Source organism: Halyomorpha halys, unplaced genomic scaffold, assembly GCF_000696795.3.
Source record: "Halyomorpha halys isolate HHAL.00 unplaced genomic scaffold, Hhal_1.1 Scaffold396.1, whole genome shotgun sequence".
In the NCBI taxonomy this organism is placed as follows: Eukaryota; Metazoa; Arthropoda; class Insecta; order Hemiptera; family Pentatomidae; genus Halyomorpha; species Halyomorpha halys.
In genome coordinates, this window is record NW_027111420.1 from 746,519 (window position 1) to 768,012 (window position 21,494).

A 21,494-nucleotide genomic window follows, 5' to 3' on the forward strand; every position below is an offset into this window, starting at 1 on the left:
TCTTGAACTTGTTAAAAAGAGTGTAGCTTCTTTTTTCCATCCACAATAAAAACAACATTGATATTTTTTTGGAGACAACTTTGGTTCGAAAATATGTATAAATACCGTGGTTCAAGTAGGTTGCTTAGTTTAAGCAACACTCCAAATTTGGCTTGAATGGGTCAGAGGGTTCCTGACATAGGAGTAGGTTTTGAATAAAAAAAGCAAATTGAAGAGGGCTTGGACGAATTTTTATTTAAAAATTTATTATATTTAGAATTGTCTAGTATAGGATTTGTTTTATAAAGTGTTAAAAACAGATCTGGTCCATTGTTGAAACAATTTTTTTTAGCATACTTTAATCCATAATTGAACACTTTTCTCATTACACATAATTCAATAGACCCATTGAAATGAAACAACAATTATTTCTTCCGATAATGTTTTCAACACACTGGTTTCTTGAAGTGCTGAATCAAAATTTGCCACCATTTGGTGTAAAAAAACATATGTGAAGTTAGTTTAGAGTTAGTAATTTAAATATTTAAAAAAAATTATTTAATCAAAAAGTGATTATTTTTTAACAATTGCATTTTTCTTTAATCTTCTCTATATGTTCAAATGTATTGGTGGAAGAATCATGTCAATATCATTTTCTTAACTTTCCATACAAAATAAAGTATTAGCAGGGTATTTTATTAATTTTCTCAGCTCTTAATGCCCATTGAGTGAAACAGTTGGATATGGGTTGATTTTTTATTTATCACCAAAAGTTTTATAATTTTTATTTTAACACTATTTTTTATATTAGGATCACCAAGTTTTGAAATAAAACTCAGTGAGGACACACTGTGCACTCACCTATATTTACTATTAATATTATTCATATCCCCTTGTTAATGTTATTCATTTAAAATTAAATTAAATGAAATATTGTAAAATCTAAGTAATCAATGGGAAATTTTGAGGACATTAAACTTATTTTATAAACATTTTAATTGCATATCATTACCATTAATTAATAAGAAAATAAAATATGGCTAATTTATGCTTTATACAGTATAGCCTAATTAAAATAATTATGACATTTCATCAGGATCATCAATATTAAGATCATCGAGCATCTCTTCAAGAGTTATACGGGGTTCAAATGGGTCTTCTAGCTCATCTGTATCAACAGGCATAACTTTCTTGTTTCTATAAATATTGATATTTTGTCTGTATAATGGGTCCTCCTCCAAATCATCAAGAAACTCATTATAGTCCCTGAAACAATTACAAAAATGTTTTATTACCAATAATTTTATATGAGAATATATAGTATTGATAATAACATAAGTAAATACAATTCGATGAAGATAAAAACGATTTCTACAATGCCCAGGAGTTACGTACAAATCTAAAGCAATATCAATCAATTCGCATCACAAATAACAATGGTCAGAAACTCGCCAACTTTGTGCATTCAGAAATCAAATACTTGGGAGTATCCTCTTCCTAGACAAGTTGGCACTTAGCTATTTGTTGCGTTAATAATAGCATTACCAATAACCAAGTATATCCATAAGAGCTTAGGACACAAAATTCAGAACTTTTTTTCAATTATCTCTTTTTTTTCATGGCATTTTTTAATTAATTTAATGGCTCCCTTAAAAAAAAAATTCAATTTTTTTTTCAAAGCGACGTTACTTTGAGTCCACTATGATGTAGGACAATTTCATGTAAAAATGTATTAACTATATAAGCAAATAAAGATGGGCTGCCTGAAATATATAGTGATTGAAGCATGTAGAACTTTTTTAGTCGTAAGAATTATACTTGAAAGATCAGTCTTAAATAAAATAACTCTCTGAGTAGACTTACACAAAAAAAAAAAATTCATACATGCAAACTGATCTGTGATGCCCCTTAGAAGAAACAGCATTGAAACTTTACATGTATGAATTTATGACCTTAAACTCCTTTGTATGGGTTAACAATAAGAGAAATACAATAATTCAAACAAGAATTATGGCTGCCAACAGTTGGTATTTATTTCAATCTTTCTCATGAATTTTAGAATCAGGTGTATCCACTCATCCTTCTCCTTAGAGTTGAAATTCTCTCTTGTTTCAGAACACATATTTCTAAATTACTCACTGTGGGCATACTTAGTAGTACAAAATTTCAAAATGAGTATTTCATTTGATAATCTGACCTACTCCAATTTTAACATTTTTCCTAAGCAAAAGTATGGCAGAAATATAAAAATGAAACAGTTTTCTAAAATTTAGATTCTGCTCTTAACCATTTATTAATGGATAAATTGTTATAACATCAATATTAAAGATACTAAGAATGATTTTATTTTTTTAGCTATCTTGTCAACTGAAAGTCTCCTATATAGAATTAGTGAAAAAAATAATTATGGTGACAAAAACATCGGTAAAACAGAAAAAACCAACTACCCATGAGCTCACACAGGCAAATTAATGTTAGAACAGATATCTTACTTCATTGTTGCTCACTATTCTCCATTACATTCTATGATTTTATCATAGGCTTATACCTGTCTTAAATATATTACATATTTAGCTTCAAGCGACTTTTGGTTTTTGAGCTAGACTTGGTAATTTGGACTAAGGGAACCTTAAAACTTGTATTTTCACTGAAAACTTGGATTCAATTTTTTAAAAATAATTATAACCTTTAATTTTGAAAGGAATATTCCACATAAATATTGGATCTGAAGAGCATTCCTCAAATTCAAGGATTTATAGCGGTAATAAAGTTGGTTTTTCCAGGTTTTAAAGTTAAAACAAAAGAGCTAACATTCAAGATTAAATGATTCCAATTGATTTAAAAACTTTTACATTTCACCCGAAAGTGATTTCATTAAACATAATCACTTTTTTTTATAACCACCAATTGAAAGTACTAAAAGTGGCATAAAAAATCATGAATAACAATGAAATATTTTTAACTATCTGAAAATAAAATTCTGAGGTGTAGTATAAATACTTTCCTTCATTTAAAGATCTATCAATTAAAATATTGAATTTTAGATCCCAATCGATAAAAACTGAGCCTGCACTATTAAAACACTGGACTCATAAAATGACGAACAAAATTGATAACAATTAAACTAGAGTACTCACTGGTTCCCTGTTCCAATGCTTGTGTCATCTCGTGGAAGATGTTTGAGTTTCCATGCCCTTTTCCTCTTGTTAGCATAATGCTTCTTCACCAATATCACTTCAGGGATTAAATCTTTGTTCAGCTTCTCAAAACAATCGTCATTAACATTGCTCTCATTTAAATTGTACCTAATTAAAAATCAACTTTTAAGCATACAATAGAAATGCAAGAAGGAAAAATTTTAAATATAAATTATAAAAGGCATGCTTACCCTAAAACTGAATCAAAGGGTTTTAATACATGGCCTAAATGAGTTCTTGTGTGAATTGTATTATCATTGATGCCAACTTCGGAAGCCTTTGTCAACCAAACATCTGCTAGTACGTGCTGAAATGGCAAAATAAACTTTGTGCAATAATAGTGATGTAAATACTTTAATGCTGACCTACTGATTATAATAATCATCAGTTAATAATTTTCAATTTGAGACTAAATTAAAAACATGGCCAGGAAGCAATATTCCACTTCTAGAGAATAAAAGCATAAAAATAAACATTCAACATAAAAAAGGAACCAATTTATAATAGACCAATCTAATATACAAAACTCAATAACTAAACATTTGTATGAGTTAAATAGAAATCCATCCAGTTTTATTGATCCCGGTTTAATAAGGAAACCAACCAGCTGAAAATAGACTAAACAACTGTAAAATTCCAAATAAGCTGCCTTCTGGGCACAATCCAGTTCAAACGTCAATTTCTATTTATATAGACGTCCATTCCTGCAAAAAACTACTTTTTACAAATAATTTAGAAGTATTTACTGTGGACTTCATTGAACACAACTTTTATTCATAACCACCAATTTAAAGCTCTAAAAGTGGCATAAAAAATCATGAGTAACAATGAAATGTTTTTAATTAATTATTTTAACATGTATACAAACTCACAAATCCATAACTAATACTACAGGTATACATGCATTCACTAAATTCTAAACAAGAGGTTGAATATATAACTAAAAATGTATTCAATAAAACCGAATAAATATTTGATCAAGAATTAAAATAGAGCTGTAATATCAAAAGGGGGGTCACGGTAGCAGAGTGGTAATGTGCCTGTCTACCAACTCGAAGGTTATGAGATCAAGTCCGCAGCCCTACCTGGGATTTTTCAAGCATATAAATATGCAATACTCACTCACAACCTCCCCCCGGGCATTTGTGAGGCCCGTAAGCCAATGGGTAGCACTCACAAAAATAGGCGTGGGAATGACGAGCCCACCCTATGAAAACCTCGTTATGTAACCCTATGTATTTCCTACATACATCGCGCGAGGCCTTGGACCTCTATGGTCTGTCGCGCCAATAATAATAATACCAAAAGATAAATTAAATATACTCTGCTCTGTTGAATAAAATAATTTGATTTAATCCTCCCCCCTCGAATTGATCAAGGATAAACTTTTTTTCTATAAATAATAATTAAAGTGATTTTATGCTAATAAAATGATTACAGAAAGAATGTACCTTATGAGAAATGGGACCTTGGCCAGGAAAATATTTTCTCTCCTTGTCCTTAATTGGCTCAATATCCATAACGACATACTCAGTCAACTGTTTTGGATTGAATATACAATTAAAAGGATCCCTCCAGTAGTGACTTCCAGATATCTCAGTGACTGAAAACAAGGCGGGTAATCATTAACATCAAAGACAAAATATACCATCATAAAACATTTTAAGTGTTGACTGTTATGAATGTATCTTATGGATTTATAGAAGTATTGCACATGTGATAAATAATAACACAGGATTCTTTATGGTCAATTTAAATCTTGTCACAATTTTTCAACACATGAGTTCTTTTCACCAGTGCATAGGAGTTAAAAAAACTTGTTTCTAATGAATCAATCAGTTAGCTGATTGTTGGTCGCATAGGAGTTTATAAATAGTACATAAATAAACAATACCATGGAAATACTCATTGTTTGTTTAGGAGCAATCATGCTTATTCTGATGAGGTTCAGTCAAATGAGGATCAAGGTAAAGGGATCACGAGAAAAGTTATGAAAATTTGCTTATTTATGTTTTTTTGGATACTGGTTATGAATTTAAACTTTGTGGGGTGTTCCATGAGGAAGTGTCAGTAACTAAGGGTTGGATGGGTTAGTTCACCAGATATATAGTTCAGTGCCACCAACCCTCTTGATCTGACGGCTCATTTTTCCTAACATACTATGGATGTTCGATATATAAATAGAATAATTCTAATTCTAGTTAATTAGAATGCAATTATCTTAAAATTTTTGTTACCCTCAACATCTAAATTTTTTTCCTTCACATTTTTAACTACAAAATAATAAAAATACAACAGAAAAAAATCAAAATACTTACTTTGAGCTGAACATGGATCTATAAGATGAATATTATTTGTAACTCGCATAACTAAACACAGTGGACTGATTCCTCCAAACTGATGGGTCATTTTCTTTGAAAGACATACCACACTGTTCTTCGATATAGGGACAAGTTCAACACTGAAAAAGAACAAAAAGTCTTTGCAATTATTCGCTGAAAGGATTTAATAGTAAATAATCATTAAACATCAATATTATTTTCATAAAACTAAGGATATTAGTCTATTTTTTTAATTACTGAATAATAAATTTTCAGAAATGAGTCACAACATAACAAAAAAATAAAAACATAACCTAGTTGTTTATAAAATTATATTTCTGTTCAATTCATTCCCGAGAAGTTATTACTTGGAAATAGCACAGGCAAGGACCTAGCAGTTATTAATTAGTTGAACTACAAAAATCAGTTGTTACTGCTTTAAAAATCATATGCTTTATTTATTATAACAAACCACATATATCCTTCTGGTGGATTTATGCGAAGAGTAAACAGGGTTCCACTATAATGATGAATATCAAAAATGATTTTTTAATTTACATCACCATAACAATTTTACTTACTCAATAATTTTTACACTTTGAGTATGTAATAAAAATAATGCTCAGTATTTCAATTATGAATGATCGACTTGGTAAAAAAACTCAGTCATATCCAAATTATACACTATTAATAAATTTCTAAACACATATAATTGATGCATATCATTGATCAGAAAGTACCAAGGTACTAAACAATATATACCTGAATGTGAATTTATAATTATATGTGTTGCTGTGAACATCATGAGACAACAGCTTCTTAGAGTGTTGAGATCGACAAGGTATGACAGTATTCAGAAAATCTACCATTCTTCTAGCATGTGCCTCATTAGCAAAGAAGAAGTCGAGACCCTCTGAAATTATAAAATATCAAGCAAAAAGCTAATAAAAAATTAATACTTTACAGATCTCAGAAAGACAATATAAATCAAGAAAGTTACCATGTTAATAATTGGGATTAAGTACATTATCCCTACCTAATTCCCTAAAGCAAAAATTACAGTTTTCTAACACACATTCTATTAAAAAATTACAATAAAAAAAAAAATAGGCCCAAAAAAACTTCAGACTTCATATCATAATAGGTGTTGCCATAATGGGTTATGAACAAAAAATATATTTACCATGAATTGGTTTGATACCCAAAGTGTTTTCATGAGCTCGGTGTTTCAGTATCAATTGCTCCAAGTAATAAAATGTTTTCTTATTTTCAGCTTTCTGCCGAACTTGAACCTAAAAAAAGGAAAACAGAAGTACAAACACTGTTCAACCATATAAAAACAATAACTACTGATTAATTAAGTACTCTATTAAATGTTCAACTTTGAAATTATTTTTAAAAAGACAGAAAGATGGCCAGGAGGACATTGAAGACAATAGTCACCCTGGGAGACCTTCAACAAGCCAAAATGATAAAAATTTAGAAAGTGCATGAACTTCATCTTACTGTTAGATTAAGTGCTATTTGAAGGATCGTGTCTGCCTAGAGATCAAAGACAATTGGGTTCTTCACAATGACTGCACCCTCTTAAACCTCGCGCACCATAACTGAAGTTTTGGTCAAATTTAACATGGATACACTACTGCAGCTACTCAAAACCCCTGGCCTAGCTCCCAGTGACTTCATTTTGTTTTTCCAAATCAAGAAATAACTGAGAGGGAGGAGATTCGGCTCAATTCCAGCGGCCTAGACATTTTCAATGAGGTACTTAAAGATCCTTGGCTCGAAGAGTTTCAGGGAACCTATGATCAACAGAAAAACCCTGTCGGTGATGTGTTGATCCCAGAGGGTCTTACATAGATTTTTAGTTCACTGTATAAAAGTGTTCAATAAATTTTGGATTATGAGACCACTCTTGAAAATTTATGAAGCGACCATGAAATAAACATCAGAATCAGCAATCTGGGTTGGTATTTTTTGGAATATTATTATTCTATGGGCAACAGACCATGGAGGCCTAAGTCCTCGCGCAATGTATTTACCAATATTAGGATGTAATATTCCCAGTATTAGGAAATACATCGCGCATTTCTTGACGTGGTTTTTTCGCAGGGTGGGTTCGTCACTTCCACACCTATTTTTTGTGAGTGCCACCCATTGTCTAACGGGCCTCACAAATGCCTGGGAGGAGATTGTCAGTGAGTTTTGCATTATTTTGTGCTTGAAAAAAAGCCCGGGTGGGATCGGGATTCGATCCGACAACCTGTGGATTGGTAGACTGGCACGTTACTGCTGCCCCTTTTAGTATAGGGATGGGAAATTTTTAATTTCAAAAATTTTATTACTAATTATCATTATTATTATAAACTATTGTCAGTGATGTAACAATGTGTATGATACCAAGTGTATAATAACAAAAAAACTTTTTATACTACTATTTATTTATAGAATTTTATTACTTATTATTTACTTCTACATGGACACAAGACACTTAATAACAAGTGAAATGAGCATAACTTGAAGTTGTTTATATACCATTATTTATAGTGTTGGCTAAAATTTCCACAAAAAGATAAAACAATGTCTGGCCAGGGCATTTGAGTACTTGTCAGCAGGGTTGAATAGATAAAAATTATTATCAAAATTCTTATCAGGTAGACAATCTTTCTAAGCGAATGCTAGATAATATTCCTAGTGTTGTGAATATATAGGAAGCTTACAAGTGACATCTTTAGACTTATTTTCCCCTTTAAAGCAATTTGAAATATCAACGATAGTTTAATTATATTTATATATTTCAAATTGCATTCTCTTCTGCTGAGAGGCAGAGTAAGGTAACTGCTGTTAAAGCCAAGTCCATTAATCTCAATCATGTTCCATCCACAACCTCCTTTTCTAAAATTGTCTTTGCTTTCTAACATAATCTTTGATAAATATTATTTATCAATATCCTCTGGTAATCGAGAGACAAGACCAAACTCTCAGATGATTCTCCTCTATCATTGACAGATATGTGGCCATACCCTGTGCAAGAATCATATCATCATTGTCTCAATTTGCCTTTCATATTTAGGAGTGAGGTTCGATAAAGTTGGTCATTAAGGAGACTTTTTTTTTTTATAGAAGGAAATTAACTTTTTTCCTCTTTAATCTAACTGTTGCTGGATTTCCTGATTATAAACTGAACAAATTTGAAAGTATTTAAAATTTGTATGTGCTTGTATCACTTGAAATACATTTTTTTTTTTTTTTTTATCACTTTAACATTAATCAGAAAAGTTTAGTAATAATAAATAACATCACTCAGGGGTTAGATAAGTATGGGTAAAATTGTAAAACTGTTTCTTTCTAATATAAAGCATGTAATATAATGAAGAAAACTATTACTCCAATCAATCTAAAATTCCATAACAATTACTTAATAACCATTTTACTACTATTGATTTCCTAATACAGATATACAAACCAGCGCCTTCCAATAGTCCTTAGCTTCAGTCCTATGGCAATCATCACACATCTGATGGGCAACTGTATATTCAACAATGAATACTTGTTGAAGAACTGCACCCCCAAGAACTTCACCTTGCACTGTTAATTTCACCTGCAATCAGCACAATATGATGTATTAACATAGTCAACTAGTAAGCTGATTATGAAAATGACTGGATTGGAGTCTAACTTTGATCCGTTTTGAATGAGGTTCAGTCCATACAAAACCTGCGTCTACCAATTTAACCCGGTTAAGACCTTTTAATTTCTTTAAGCATAGCTGTAGAAGTTCTCTTGATTCTAAAGAACAATGAATCCAGTCAGTAGGAGGTTGAAAGTACCTAGAGAGAAATAAATTTCATCAAAAACAAGATTAAAAACAAAAAAAATTATATTGAATGAATTATACAACCAACCTATCGCAACCTCTGCAAAAGTGAATAGTGGCTTGTTTAGGAATACCTTCAGTGATATCCACTTGAGTCCTTAAACAAGCTACACACATATTCGCTGGATTCGGTTCAATTGCTACACCGCATTCGCAGCATAATCTGAAATAGGTATGAAAATATAAATTTAATTACTAATTACACCAAAAGTTGAAATACAATAAATAAAGTATACTTACATTGTTTTGGTGGCGTTTGAAAGGGCCACCTCTGGAGATATGTATTCCATTATTAATTTGTTTTATTTCACTTGGAAGAAAAAAATACAGACATTTTAACAATCACGTGCGACTAACTTGTGACAGTAGCAGGTTAGAGGGAGGTTATAACTAGATTACAATAATAAGGGAAGTTTACTCTATATTATCGATATTATTTGTCCGATACTTACGAAACTAGTATCGTTACTTTCCATTCAATATGTTACTGATTTTATTCCAGCTTATAGCGTTTTTAGCCATTAGACGGTATAAGACGTAAGTATCCGTATCACTATCCTTGGTTTCGTTATTCCACACTAATTGTGCGATATTTTGCACCATTAGCCCGTAAATCGTCCACGATTGTTTAGGATTTTGGCGGATACACCTTCAGAATGCATAAAAATCGACATAAAATTGTTTTATTGCTAGATTTTGAAAATTCATGGGCATGAAATAGTTTTAGCATTCTTTTGGACTATTTTTCATTTAAAACACCGAATAGGAGTACCAGTGGGCTGTGGGAGGGTCCAGAAACACTGGGGATCCATCTTTAGAACTATTTTATTAATTAAAAAAATAATTTTTTTTTTTTTTTTTGACTGCCGTCAAAATAGCCCTGCAACGTGGGGCGAAACGTTGGCTCAATAAAATAGTATATTCTACTATTTGAGTTTTTTTGACCGCACCCGGACCATATTCCTTTCACCTATTTTATTAATTATCCTTTCTGATATTCGGGTGTTAGCTGAAAGGTTTTTAATAAGTAAATGCACAATAAAACCAATTCAAAATTTACTTTTAACCAACTCTATATTCACTACAGCGCTAAATTGGCTCTGAAAGGTCTATTAAGAACAAAAACAAAGCCGTTTACTACGGAATGGGATCAGAAGATGTGGAGCGCTCTACAAATTTTTTTTTTTTTTTTTTTTTAATAATTTATTTATTGATATTTACAACTGTATACACATACATACAACAAGTAAATTTTCTGTAGGTGACATAGTGACATGATAAAACATGTGGAGAATCTACTCACTGATAGAACTCCAATAACATTTCTAGAGGAGAAGATCTCGAGGCCATCTTCTTTTCAGACGCCTAGGAGGATTATTAGGTAATGAAGAAGAAGCCAGGTTAGAAACAAGTGGATTTGGGTGGTTGAGAAGTTTATTATGGAAGGAACGGTATCTGGTTCTGGCCAAATCGGCAACATATGGAATATTGAGGTCCTGATGGATGGATTTTGGACTGTAAGGATTGGATTCTGGAGGAATTTGATGGTTTAGTGGAGCCCCAAAGCTCAATGCCGTATGTCCAGGTAGGCCTTATAATAGTCATGTAGATCAGTCTTTTGTAATGGATTGGCAATTTAGACCGTTTGTCTAGTAAATGTTGCAATAGTCGGAATCTACGAGCAGTTTCTTGTCTTTTTAGTCTTGTATGAGGGTTCTCTACAAAATTAGCAATGTCCCAGTCTATCTTATTGTTATTCGATTGAGTAAAAACCGATTTTTCCTTTAGTTAACCTTCATATTCTTTTATAGTTCGTATTTATCCATTTTTATTACTACTGAGAACGAGAGACAATCAATTATTTTAAATTAACAAAATTGAACGTATTATAGAAGAAACAATGTTAAAAATTCCGCATTTGATTTTTGTCAGGCTAGTTTCAATGTGGATAAGATCTAGCTGATGCTGAAGACCACTTCATTGTACATGGATATAAAAAGTTTATTGAAACAGGGTTCTAAGAAGTTAGCCCAATATTTTATAGTGCTTATTTATGGGTAAGAGAAAGCGTTATATGTTTCGGCTCATCCAGGTCTATTTGCTCCACCATACTGAAGTAAATTTCACTTTAATAAACCATAATTAGCAGAAAATATAAATATTTATTACTCTAATACACTGGAAGTTTCAAAGTAGACTCAACAATTTTGAACGTAATGTTTTGCACAAAATTATTTTTATATAGCTATGTTTAAAATAGTTGATTTGAATATAAACAACTTCATTGTTGAAAACGCTGTTGCGTGAATCATATTAAAATTAATTCATAATCCTGTAACCATTATCAGATTTATTGGTACCTAGTTGAATAAATGTTAATCCTGAATAATTGTTAATTAATCCGAATAGATTTACATCTTATAATTATGAGAGATAGTTGTCGGTGGATGACTTGTACGAGGAGATGGTTGGGGGTGCGGTCAAAATGAAACACAAATAAGTTTATGAAACTTATTTAATTGTGCCAACGTTTCGGCTAGAGTTTCTAGCCTTCATCATGGCTGAGAACAAAACAAGATAACAACCAATTTGTATAGAAAATAAAAAAGAAAGTATAAACAGAATGACATAAAGTGAATAATTTTACAGAATGGAATTAATAAAATGAAGTGATGAGAGAAGTGGAAAATAAAATGTATACATAGGTAATTGAATAAGTAGGTAAAATAACATAATTAAAGAAATAAAATAAAAATGAAGTTATATAATGCAAAGAAGTATGAATATGTTAGCTATTAATAATTTAAAAATGGAAAGAAAAAGAAAATTGAGTGAAAGAAAATATATGTAACCATAATAATTGATAAAGAGACAAAATATAAGTAAAGTTTAACAAAAGAAATGAATATAAAAAAAAAATTATATACTTTTTTTAATAATTAACTATTTGCGATTATGTTAATGATAAGTTGTGCTTGTCTGTTTTTAAATTGACGGAAGAAGGTTCTAATTGGATATAGAGGCTTTCAGAGATGAGCCTTTTGTCATGGTTACGAACTATAGCAAGTATGAACGTTTTATCGAAATCGAAGGAATGATTTAAAGAACGAGAATGTTCCGAAAGTTTAGAGGCAGAATGATTATGTGAGGAAACAGAATATTTATGTTGTTTGATACGGTCTTTTAAGAGGTTTTTAACCTGTTAGCTTGAAATCCAACCACCAAGTGGTATTCTGCGCCGATAACGGCTAAACTCAGAATTAAAGAAGTACATGACAAAGTGTTTTTAAGAAGAAACGTTACGAGTGGGTATTATGGGTTTTATATATTATGATTTTAATACAGTGCACGAATGAGTTATTTAATATGAAAAAAAGTAATTCTCAAGAGTACGTTGGCGAAAACAACTATGTATTACATTTATACCAAGAGAAAGTTCCAAACATACATTCAACAAACCTACGTTTTTTACCGTAGTATCAAGTAATTAATAATTTTAATATGATGTATCTATAACAAACGAGTTCATTATACGAGTTTTTTTCTTGCAATACGTAAATGTCTTGTGATTGGACAAATCTTTATGTAGATAGAATAAATACAATACCACATCATAATAATAGTTGAATTATTCTTCTCATTAGATAAATAACACCTGGGACTAAAGATTGTTCTCTTTCATTATTTTCTTAACCCTCATTCTTGCCCACATAATAAGACTAGAAGTGTATAGTTAATTTCTTTTTAATTACATAATATATGATAGATATATAGAAGTTTATTATAATTATTTTATTTTTTTACATACACAAAATAATTTTCGAAAAATCGAATTTTCGGCAATGAGCTTTTGTTCATCTGTCGGAGTGTTCGTTTAAACATATAGGGACAAACTTTCAAAGCTAGAACTTGTTTTTAAATAAAGATATTAATTTTTATAATCTGGGCCGTTCAGCATCTTTATAGTTTCCAATAAATTTAGTCGTTGTTTCCTTAAAAATGACACCCTAAAGTCCTTTAATATTAAATAAACTGCTATCAAATGAAACGTATCTTCCGATATATTCATGTTACATAAGGAGCAATTTTCCAGTTTATTCTGTCTCGGTTGGAAATTAAGGAGCTCATATTTTACTTTAAAAAACAGCCGAACAATGTAGAGATTTATCTTTCTCCTGAAAATATCCACAGTTATAATCTAATTTAGCATATAATTTGTGTTATCCTGAACTCGCTCTTGTAATGTACTCATTTATTTTTTCTTGTTTAATTCTTACAATTACTTCATTTTTATGTGAATATATTAGTCTTGGCCAATTAATATTTAGTGTTGTGCAATATAATTATAAAACTACTCCATAATGTAAATTATCCGGGTTTTTTCTTGTTTGAGAAGGTAAATCTGAACTGATTCTGCTGGTAAGTGCGTACTTTACTTGTTCCAAGGTAGTAAAGATAGTAATCAGTATTTGCTAGATGGTAGTACGCACGATATTCATCAATCACATGAAAATGAGGCTAACGTTTATGCTTTCCAACTCGTTCTGATTTATTTTAATAAAACAGAATAGTTGTTCAAAAAAACTTTAAGATCAGAATGAATAACAAACGAACTCTCGCGAAGTAGTGATTGTGATAAATGTGGAATAAACATCGGTGTTCCATCTCTTTCATAATGTAAAAAATATTTATAATATAAATTTCGGTAAAAATAAACCATTGATTAAAATAGTAAAGGTGGCAGTACAGAACATAACACAATATTATTAAAACACTCTATTGTCTATTATTTATAGATTGTAATACGCTCTATGTCAAAAGTATTCCGGATTTACTGAGCCTTTTATTTTAAACTTTTAAACGTTTTTACGAGCTGTTACCCCTTTGTTGATGTTTAGAGGGCACTACTAATAACAAAATACATATGAAAAATATATTTATTTTATACGTTTTTTACAAAACACGAAAAATAGATGTAAACAAAATTCGTAAATATACAATTAAACTAAAAAAATACAGAGTTAAATTAATTCAATGCAATGGCAAATACTGGGGCGGTAAACATTTAACCCTTTCGAAATTAATTTAACATAGTCATCGGACGTTTTTTCAATGAAATGCGAGCAGAAAAAACATAATAATTTATTATTACATCTCTTTTTCTGTGTGACTTACTTTCAATTATTTTACCTAAAGTTACTAAATCTCACAAAATTTGTTAAGTAAATTAGATACCTTCCAATAGAAACAATGATTACCTTCAAAATTCTCCCACATAGCTCGTAAAATACATATAAATAACTGGTCTGGAAGAATTACGGCGCTGTTAACTCTTTTTTTAATTGACTTTATTTTGTTAGCGGGCTCAATAATGCAATTACGAGATGTTTGTAAGTCGAGATAATTACACTTAAACATTTACTAAGGGAGGAATTTTGATAGTATAATTATGTCGACTTACAAACATCTAGTAATTGCATTGTTGAGTCTGCCAACAAAATTAAGTCAATTTGACAGTGCTTTCATTATTCTTCTGGAGTGGCGATCTATCCTGTTTTTGTATGATGTTTTAAAACTAACTTTAAGGAATTTACTCCATCAAACTCCACCATATATTACAGATTTAAATTCAAATGTAATGAGATATAAACGATGTTCATTATATAAAAATGCTAATTAAAAAAAAAACATTGTTTCTCTTTATAAAAAAATTAACAATTTTACTCCCTTTTTCTGCAGATACAATGCAAACGATAAAACAAATAAAATAAACACAACAAAGAAAAGTGTAATTAATTAGTATGGAACTAAAAATACAACTGTTTTTTAGATAAATTTATTCTGAGAATTTGTTAATTTAGTTGTTGTGTCAGTCCATTATTAGTGTTCCAGTAAAAAACAAAATAAATGGTTAGTTGATAACTTCAGAAAAACTTCATACTGAATAAGTGTATTCCTTGATGATTTGGTAAATCAAAAATATAATTTTTTTGTTATATTCAGTTTTTGAATGATAGCCATTGTTGACCTCGGAACAGAAATGGGTGCCATTTGAAAAGTGGATGCAATGAAATGAATATAAATCATTTTTGAATTACAAAAACATCAAGGAATGTATTTAAAACATAGGAATTTGTTCTGAAATAGTCGAGCAACAAGTGCAGGACCTCTTTAAATAGAATGATCCTACTATGGGTTTATTATTTTTTGCTATGCAAACCAGTAGATCTTACAAAATCTCACAGAAGGTATGTAATTCAAAATTTCAAAGCTGGTCACTTAATCTGATCGACTATTCCAAATACAAACTTTTTAACTGAATTGAGAATCAACAAAAATTGATGAAGCTGAATGATTATTTCTGTTTTTATCCACTTTATAAGTAACCTGTAAATATTTTTCACACAAAAGTTAATACTTGTATACAGTAATTTAATTTACTTGACATTTTTTAATTAAAATTAATATAAATTTCATTGTAATTAATCTACAGAGCTTCATACTCTTTTAACATTACTGCAGTTGTTTTCTCCATAAGCCAAGTGACATCATCTGCAGTTAAACCAACTGTAGGGATAGATGGTAATACATTTACAATTACTTCCCCTAAAAAATAAATAAAATAAAGATGTTAAATCGAAGTATCTTGACAACTTTCACATGATGTAAAATTAAATTAGTGAATTAATTTACTGCTTATGGTTCCCGTACCAAAATTCTATGTTATATTAGGGAAAATCCTGATATAATGTTTTATACAATGATATGCTTCTTACTTAAAAGTATTAGAAATTCAACTTCCTGATGCTCAGCCTACTTATTCTTAAATTAACCTCCACATTTATTTATTTATATTGAATAACCCCCACAGCACAACATAATCCAACTCAATATAAATGGAAATAATTATATATTCTTCTTAATTTAATGGGAGGTCTGCATTCATTCAATTAATATTTAAGCAAATAAAATCTTACATTATCATCCATCTTTTATTAAATAACTTCAAATTCCATCCTCAGAAATATTTCCTTTATCATTGCACTGATATTTCTAATGTCATTGAGTACATATCTTGTACAAAATATGTCATATTAAAAATGCAGGAGCATCGTAATGTGCCTTGTAACAAGACAAGTCGAGCCTATTGTAATAGTTGCAGCATTTTTCAAAAGTTTCACATTTTTTACAACATTGCCAAAACCAGTGTATAACAGCCATGCTAAAAGTTACTTTCTTCTCCTGATATTTTCTACTCACCTTCCTGATATATTGTACTCAATGACTGAGTACAATATTTTTTCAGTTAGTACTTCAATTTCTCACATAATGTCGTTTGTATTTCAGGTTTTTTGTGTTCATGGCTGTATGGATCTTAGGAGCCATAACAATGAGAAGTGATAACTATACTCAAAACTGTTTCTACCATTCTTGCAATACCAGTTTGTTAGTTGGTTTGTATTTATGACTAAAAAGAAAAAAAAAACTAGTTGAAATCATTTTAGCTTGAAGTAATAAAAACTTTAGTGCTTACCCGAATCAAACCTATAGTTTTTATGATCCAAAAATTTATATTTCCCCATGATTACTGGCTGAATCGGAGCCTGAGCAGATATGGCTATATGGAAAGCACCTTTCTTGAAAGGAAGGAATTTATTACCATCACCTCTTGTTCCTTCAGGAAATATCAATATTCTTTTCTGTAAAAAAAAAACATATTTTTAAAATTAATTTGAAGTTAGTAAATTAAAATATTATTCACTATTAAGAAGCGTTTGTATTCTATTTAATAGTTACAGAAGCAATTTAAGTAATTCTTGAAAAAAAAAAAAAAAAAGGTTGTTTGCATTAAAAATAATTATAATTAGGTGTAGATAGTTAACCGTAGATTAATGCTTGAAGAAGTTTGTCGGGGGGTGCGGTCAGCGGGGGTGGTCGAAACGTTGGCATAAAATAAATAAATATCGTTTTGTTTATTTATGTTTTTCTTTGCTGACCGCACCCCCCCGCCAAACTTCTTCAAGCAATAATTATAATTATTTTTGCTGAGCTGAAGGAAGAAATCTGAAATTCTTAAACATATAGTAATATACTAAAATTTGTTAAAAAGAAATTAGTTAGGGGAAAGTACCTTATCTTTAATTATTGCTTCAGATAATCTATTCATTTTCTTTAAAGTCTCCTTCTTATGAGATCTGTCAATAAAAATTGCACCACACAGCCAGAAAACAGTCGCTAATGGAACCATGTACCATACTTCTTTTTTAGAGACCCAATTGGTGACTGCCTTCTCTTGAATTAGTGGTTTGGTTCCTAAAATTGATCTTTAATACATAAAAATGTTAATTTGAATTTGAATGTGAATTGATAATCTCCAGTTATTCGTGCATATCATCAAACAGGCCTATGTGACCATATTATGTTCCTTGCAGAAACCTAGTTAAATAGTATCCTATTTATTTTTCTTTAATGTAATTTAATAAGGAAAAAATCCTTATTGTTGAGTACTTTGTTTTTCAATTCTCCATTCAGTATTTTTGTTAAGATTTAACTTATCCATAAAACAGGTTAATATTACAGATAGTTCATTTTGAAATTATTATTAGTCATGTGATAAAGATTATGTCACTATTCCAGTAGAATAAAGACATATTTGCAACTTTTTGTGAAATTGACTTTATGGTCTTGGGAGGCTCAAAAATTCATTTACTAGTTGATTGTAAAATGATATAATTGTATTCTTAAAAAATCAAGTAGATTGGAACTAGTTTTCAGTGCTACAATGTCTTAAGTATTCTTTGTGTCACATTATACCAATAAATATTTATTCCATTTGACATAAGGACCTCAATGTTCTTTTTGTCATTGTTGTAATCAAAAGATGATTTAAATTTTTTTATCATTACAAATTCTTTCAGCTATTTAATATATGTTTTATAAGGTTATAGTAGCAAGATTTTCCCTTCCTGAAAACATGTTAAAAGACTTAATTAGCCTAATAAACAGTGATTTGATTCCCTTCTTTTACTAACCCTGTTATGATTCTCTTCAATACTTTTAATACTAGTTTTTCTATAATTTTGGTAAAGAAAACAATGAGTAAGTTAAATTTCTATATACTTTTCATACTATTTTGTTAATTTATATCTAATTCTAATTTTTTTTGTAATTCTTGTTCACCTAATATTAATTGCTCTATACTTGATGAATAAATACTTACCTATAACATCAAGTATGCTTTGATGGTTCATAACAACAACTGATCCGCCATTAGTTATTATATTTTCTTTTCCCATCAGAGTCCACCTGACTCCTATAATTTTTGTAATCACCTCAGAATAAGTGCAGAATACACTATAGAAAAATAAATAATAATAAGAGATCAACATCTCATCTGTTTTGTGACATAATGAGGAGGAATGTTATGGATTTTAGAAAGTATTCAGGTTTCTATACCTACGTGTATTTTCAATCACAGTCTAGTTGTTTTTGGTTATGAAAAGTATGAAATGAAATAAAGTTATTGGTGCTATTAGTGTAAACATGAACCAAGGAGAAACTAATTCTTAACTTAATCAGCATTACTTACAGTTTATTTTTGTAGTGCCCAGGTTTACGACACATCAGTGGAACTATGAGAAATGAAGATAACATCCACACTCCTAATAGGAAAAATTTAGTGTAGTATGTGACAGCTCTCCACACTTTACTAGTGATAACTGGAAATAACATCTTGTATCGTGTTTCAGTACCCTTCAGCATACCTGGAGAAATAGAATCATAGAAATACTAAGTAGATAATATAATAAATACTGTTTAATGATACTAATTGATAATTGTATGATTTTTTCTCTATATGATTCAATTTTTTTGAAAAACATTGTTTTGTTCGATTCATTATAACTGATCACTAATAATTAATGACTTATTTTTTACTTCCTGAAGAAGATTTTGTTTCATTTCTCCTGTTCTTAATTTTGTATCTCTGATTATTTAGAACTAAAATGATATTTCTCAAAACCCTGACATTCTGAAACTATTAATGTAAATAAGTATGAACTCTAGGTTCCAACATGATTGGATTTGTCCACCAGGAATTGAGAGACAAATTGTAGGTACAAAGAAAAAACCAAGGATTTCTCAGCATTTCATCTCCACTAGGAGATATACATCTATATTGTATATACATTTGCGAAGCGATAATACTCTCAATAACTGCTGCTGCCAGTTGCTATGGGTAAAGAAATAAAATCAGAGGTTAAATATGTCTGGTTGGGTGCTGCCAGATCATTGGGCACCAAACAGTAATTGTAACTGAGCAGATAGACCCAGAAGTATATTAATATAAATAAATTTGATTTAAATGAACATGTTTAAATTCTATCCTAATCATCCTCAACCAGTTATATATTTAACAGTTTAAAATTATTTATTGAAAGTTATGATTATTTTCTAGTTATAAATTATATTTTGTTCATATAACACTGAATTAGGCTCTCCTAGCTCAAATCCAGACAATTTTTCTATTCCCTGCAGTGCTATGAAGAGTAGCTCTCAGGTTGTTGGATTATATTATTCACTATATCCTGTCCCATTCTCTCAAATGGTGTTTGAGCTTAGATTCCCTCTTCACTTTTGGGCTGTTTTGTAGCTGCTTCAAGTCGGGCCTGGAGGAGTTGACTTTTATTTCATGGTGCTCACGGAATAAAAACCTGACCCTCCCACCATTGTTCAGATAGTTTAATTACCTCTAAATAACCCGCTCCTATCACCATTAACCAGAAAAGACTAGGCAGAAGGTAATAAAAAAAAAAAAGACTATCTCCTTTTATTCACTGGACTCATAGCGATAATGAAATGGCACCAACTTGGCCAGCCAAAGAAAATTGATAATCAATACATATTTATAATTTAATATGCTTTTAATTTATGTTTAGGCTACAGCTTTGTATTTTTATTTTCCCCACTAATCTTTATCTACACATATTTCTTTATCAACTATTTTATTATATTAGATTAGAATATAATTAGTTATGACTATGATTGTTATACACTCTTACTTATTGCCACTTATTCATATTTCCATTTGTAGCCCTGATGGTAACCAACAATGTGGGCTGAAACGCCAGTAAAATAATTAAAGTAACAATAGAATTTATGTTTTTATTAATTTTCATTTTGAATCTGGTCGTGTACCTTACCTACATAATACATGGGTGGAAGTGAGTTTTATTGTTGGACGTAGTTCTGGTCTCCCAATTATAATGAAAATGTACTAACAATTTTCATTATAAACTTTACTAAGGTTCTTCATTTATTTTTCAGTGAGATTCATTATTTTATCATATTATTTAAAACAGATTAAGAAATTAATACACCACTTAAATTCCACTTTTTTTTATATGAATAAAAATTAAGACAATTGTGAGCAGTTTATTATTATTATTTATAAAATGTTACTTTATCTATTTTAGAAATGCTAAGCCACCAACATGAAAGAAATGATGTGTTAATAATTGACCATGGTTGGAGGTGCTTTCAGCAAACAAAAAACACCATTCTAGTCAGAAACTCTGCAGGAGTATCCCTGATGAAGGGCTGAAATTCCGGTCGAAACATCGGCACAAATAAATAAGTTTTTTTTTATTTGCTGACCGCACCTCTGACCATTTCCTGAAACATAACAAAATAAAATATTGCCCTAAATAAAAAAAAAAATTTAAAATAGTTTCAACTATTTTTTTATTGTTTTTCTTGACCATAGCCCAAATCATCTAATGCATAGTCAACCATCTATAAAAAATAGAAAAAGAAGAATATTCACACACATATTTAGTGTGAAAGTGTGTAAAGGATAGATTATATTATGACTAAGGTGACAGCTAGTATGTTCAACATTTTTTGTTTTAAAGCAGATCCAAAACAAACGTTACAAAATGATTTATTTATTAAAATTAAGTTTTTATTAGGATATAAATAAAGATAAAATGTGATTCTGCACAACTGTGTGATTTCACCCCTAAAGTGAAGGATCGCGGTGACAGTAATAGTGGTAGTGGCAGCTGTTGCAGTCACTAACATCGAGGTACACTGGTATTTGCTGTCGTACTATCATAATTT

The 21,494-nt window shown here is 30.1% G+C and overlaps 2 protein-coding genes and 1 long non-coding RNA gene across 6 annotated transcripts; 1 reads left to right on the forward strand and 2 right to left on the reverse strand.

Moving 5' to 3' along the window:
- Positions 1–957: 957 nt before the first annotated feature.
- On the reverse strand, positions 958–9,774 carry Nmd3 (60S ribosomal export protein NMD3). The gene is made up of 11 exons (XM_014422941.2): positions 9,615–9,774; positions 9,403–9,537; positions 9,177–9,327; positions 8,964–9,098; positions 6,681–6,789; positions 6,260–6,410; positions 5,495–5,637; positions 4,628–4,779; positions 3,368–3,483; positions 3,117–3,284; positions 958–1,245 (listed from the first exon to the last, which is right to left on the reverse strand). Exons 1-11 carry the CDS (start codon positions 9,662–9,664, stop codon positions 1,059–1,061), a joined length of 1,497 nt encoding a protein of 498 aa, XP_014278427.1. The 5' UTR covers positions 9,665–9,774; the 3' UTR covers positions 958–1,058.
- A 65-nt stretch (positions 9,775–9,839) lies between these two features.
- Positions 9,840–19,047, forward strand: LOC106682212 (uncharacterized). The gene is made up of 3 exons (XR_001343386.3): positions 9,840–9,911; positions 16,722–16,828; positions 18,979–19,047. It is a non-coding gene; the product is annotated as an uncharacterized lncRNA (long non-coding RNA).
- Positions 12,192–21,439, reverse strand: LOC106682211 (1-acyl-sn-glycerol-3-phosphate acyltransferase alpha). Of its 4 annotated transcripts, none has more exons than XM_014422944.2 (7): positions 20,576–21,439; positions 20,435–20,491; positions 18,964–19,138; positions 18,595–18,728; positions 17,506–17,687; positions 16,909–17,074; positions 12,192–15,980 (listed from the first exon to the last, which is right to left on the reverse strand). In XM_014422944.2, the coding sequence occupies exons 3-7, from the start codon at positions 19,134–19,136 to the stop codon at positions 15,862–15,864; spliced, it is 774 nt and encodes a 257-aa protein (XP_014278430.1). In that variant the 5' UTR covers positions 19,137–19,138; positions 20,435–20,491; positions 20,576–21,439; the 3' UTR covers positions 12,192–15,861. The 4 variants fall into 4 exon arrangements, with proteins under 4 accessions (XP_014278430.1, XP_066905512.1, XP_066905513.1 ...); XM_067049412.1 differs by lacking the exon at positions 12,192–15,980 and adding an exon at positions 16,733–16,842; XM_067049411.1 differs by having other exon boundaries at positions 20,435–21,439.
- Between the last annotated feature and the right edge of the window lie 55 nt (positions 21,440–21,494).

Coding starts and splice junctions, on each gene's coding strand:
- Nmd3 (XM_014422941.2), bottom strand. CDS start 9,664: ATGGAATACATATCTCCAGAGGTGGCCCTTTCAAACGCCACCAAAACA. Junction 9,538..9,614: donor TCAAACGCCACCAAAACAAT/GTAAGTATACTT, acceptor TACCTATTTCAG/ATTATGCTGCGAATGCGGTG. Junction 9,099..9,176: donor CTCATTCAAAACGGATCAAA/GTTAGACTCCAA, acceptor TGCTGATTGCAG/GTGAAATTAACAGTGCAAGG.
- LOC106682211 (XM_014422944.2), bottom strand. CDS start 19,136: ATGCTGAAGGGTACTGAAACACGATACAAGATGTTATTTCCAGTTATC. Junction 17,688..18,594: donor AAGCATACTTGATGTTATAG/GTAAGTATTTAT, acceptor GATCAATTTTAG/GAACCAAACCACTAATTCAA. Junction 17,075..17,505: donor AAGCAATAATTAAAGATAAG/GTACTTTCCCCT, acceptor TTTTTTTTACAG/AAAAGAATATTGATATTTCC.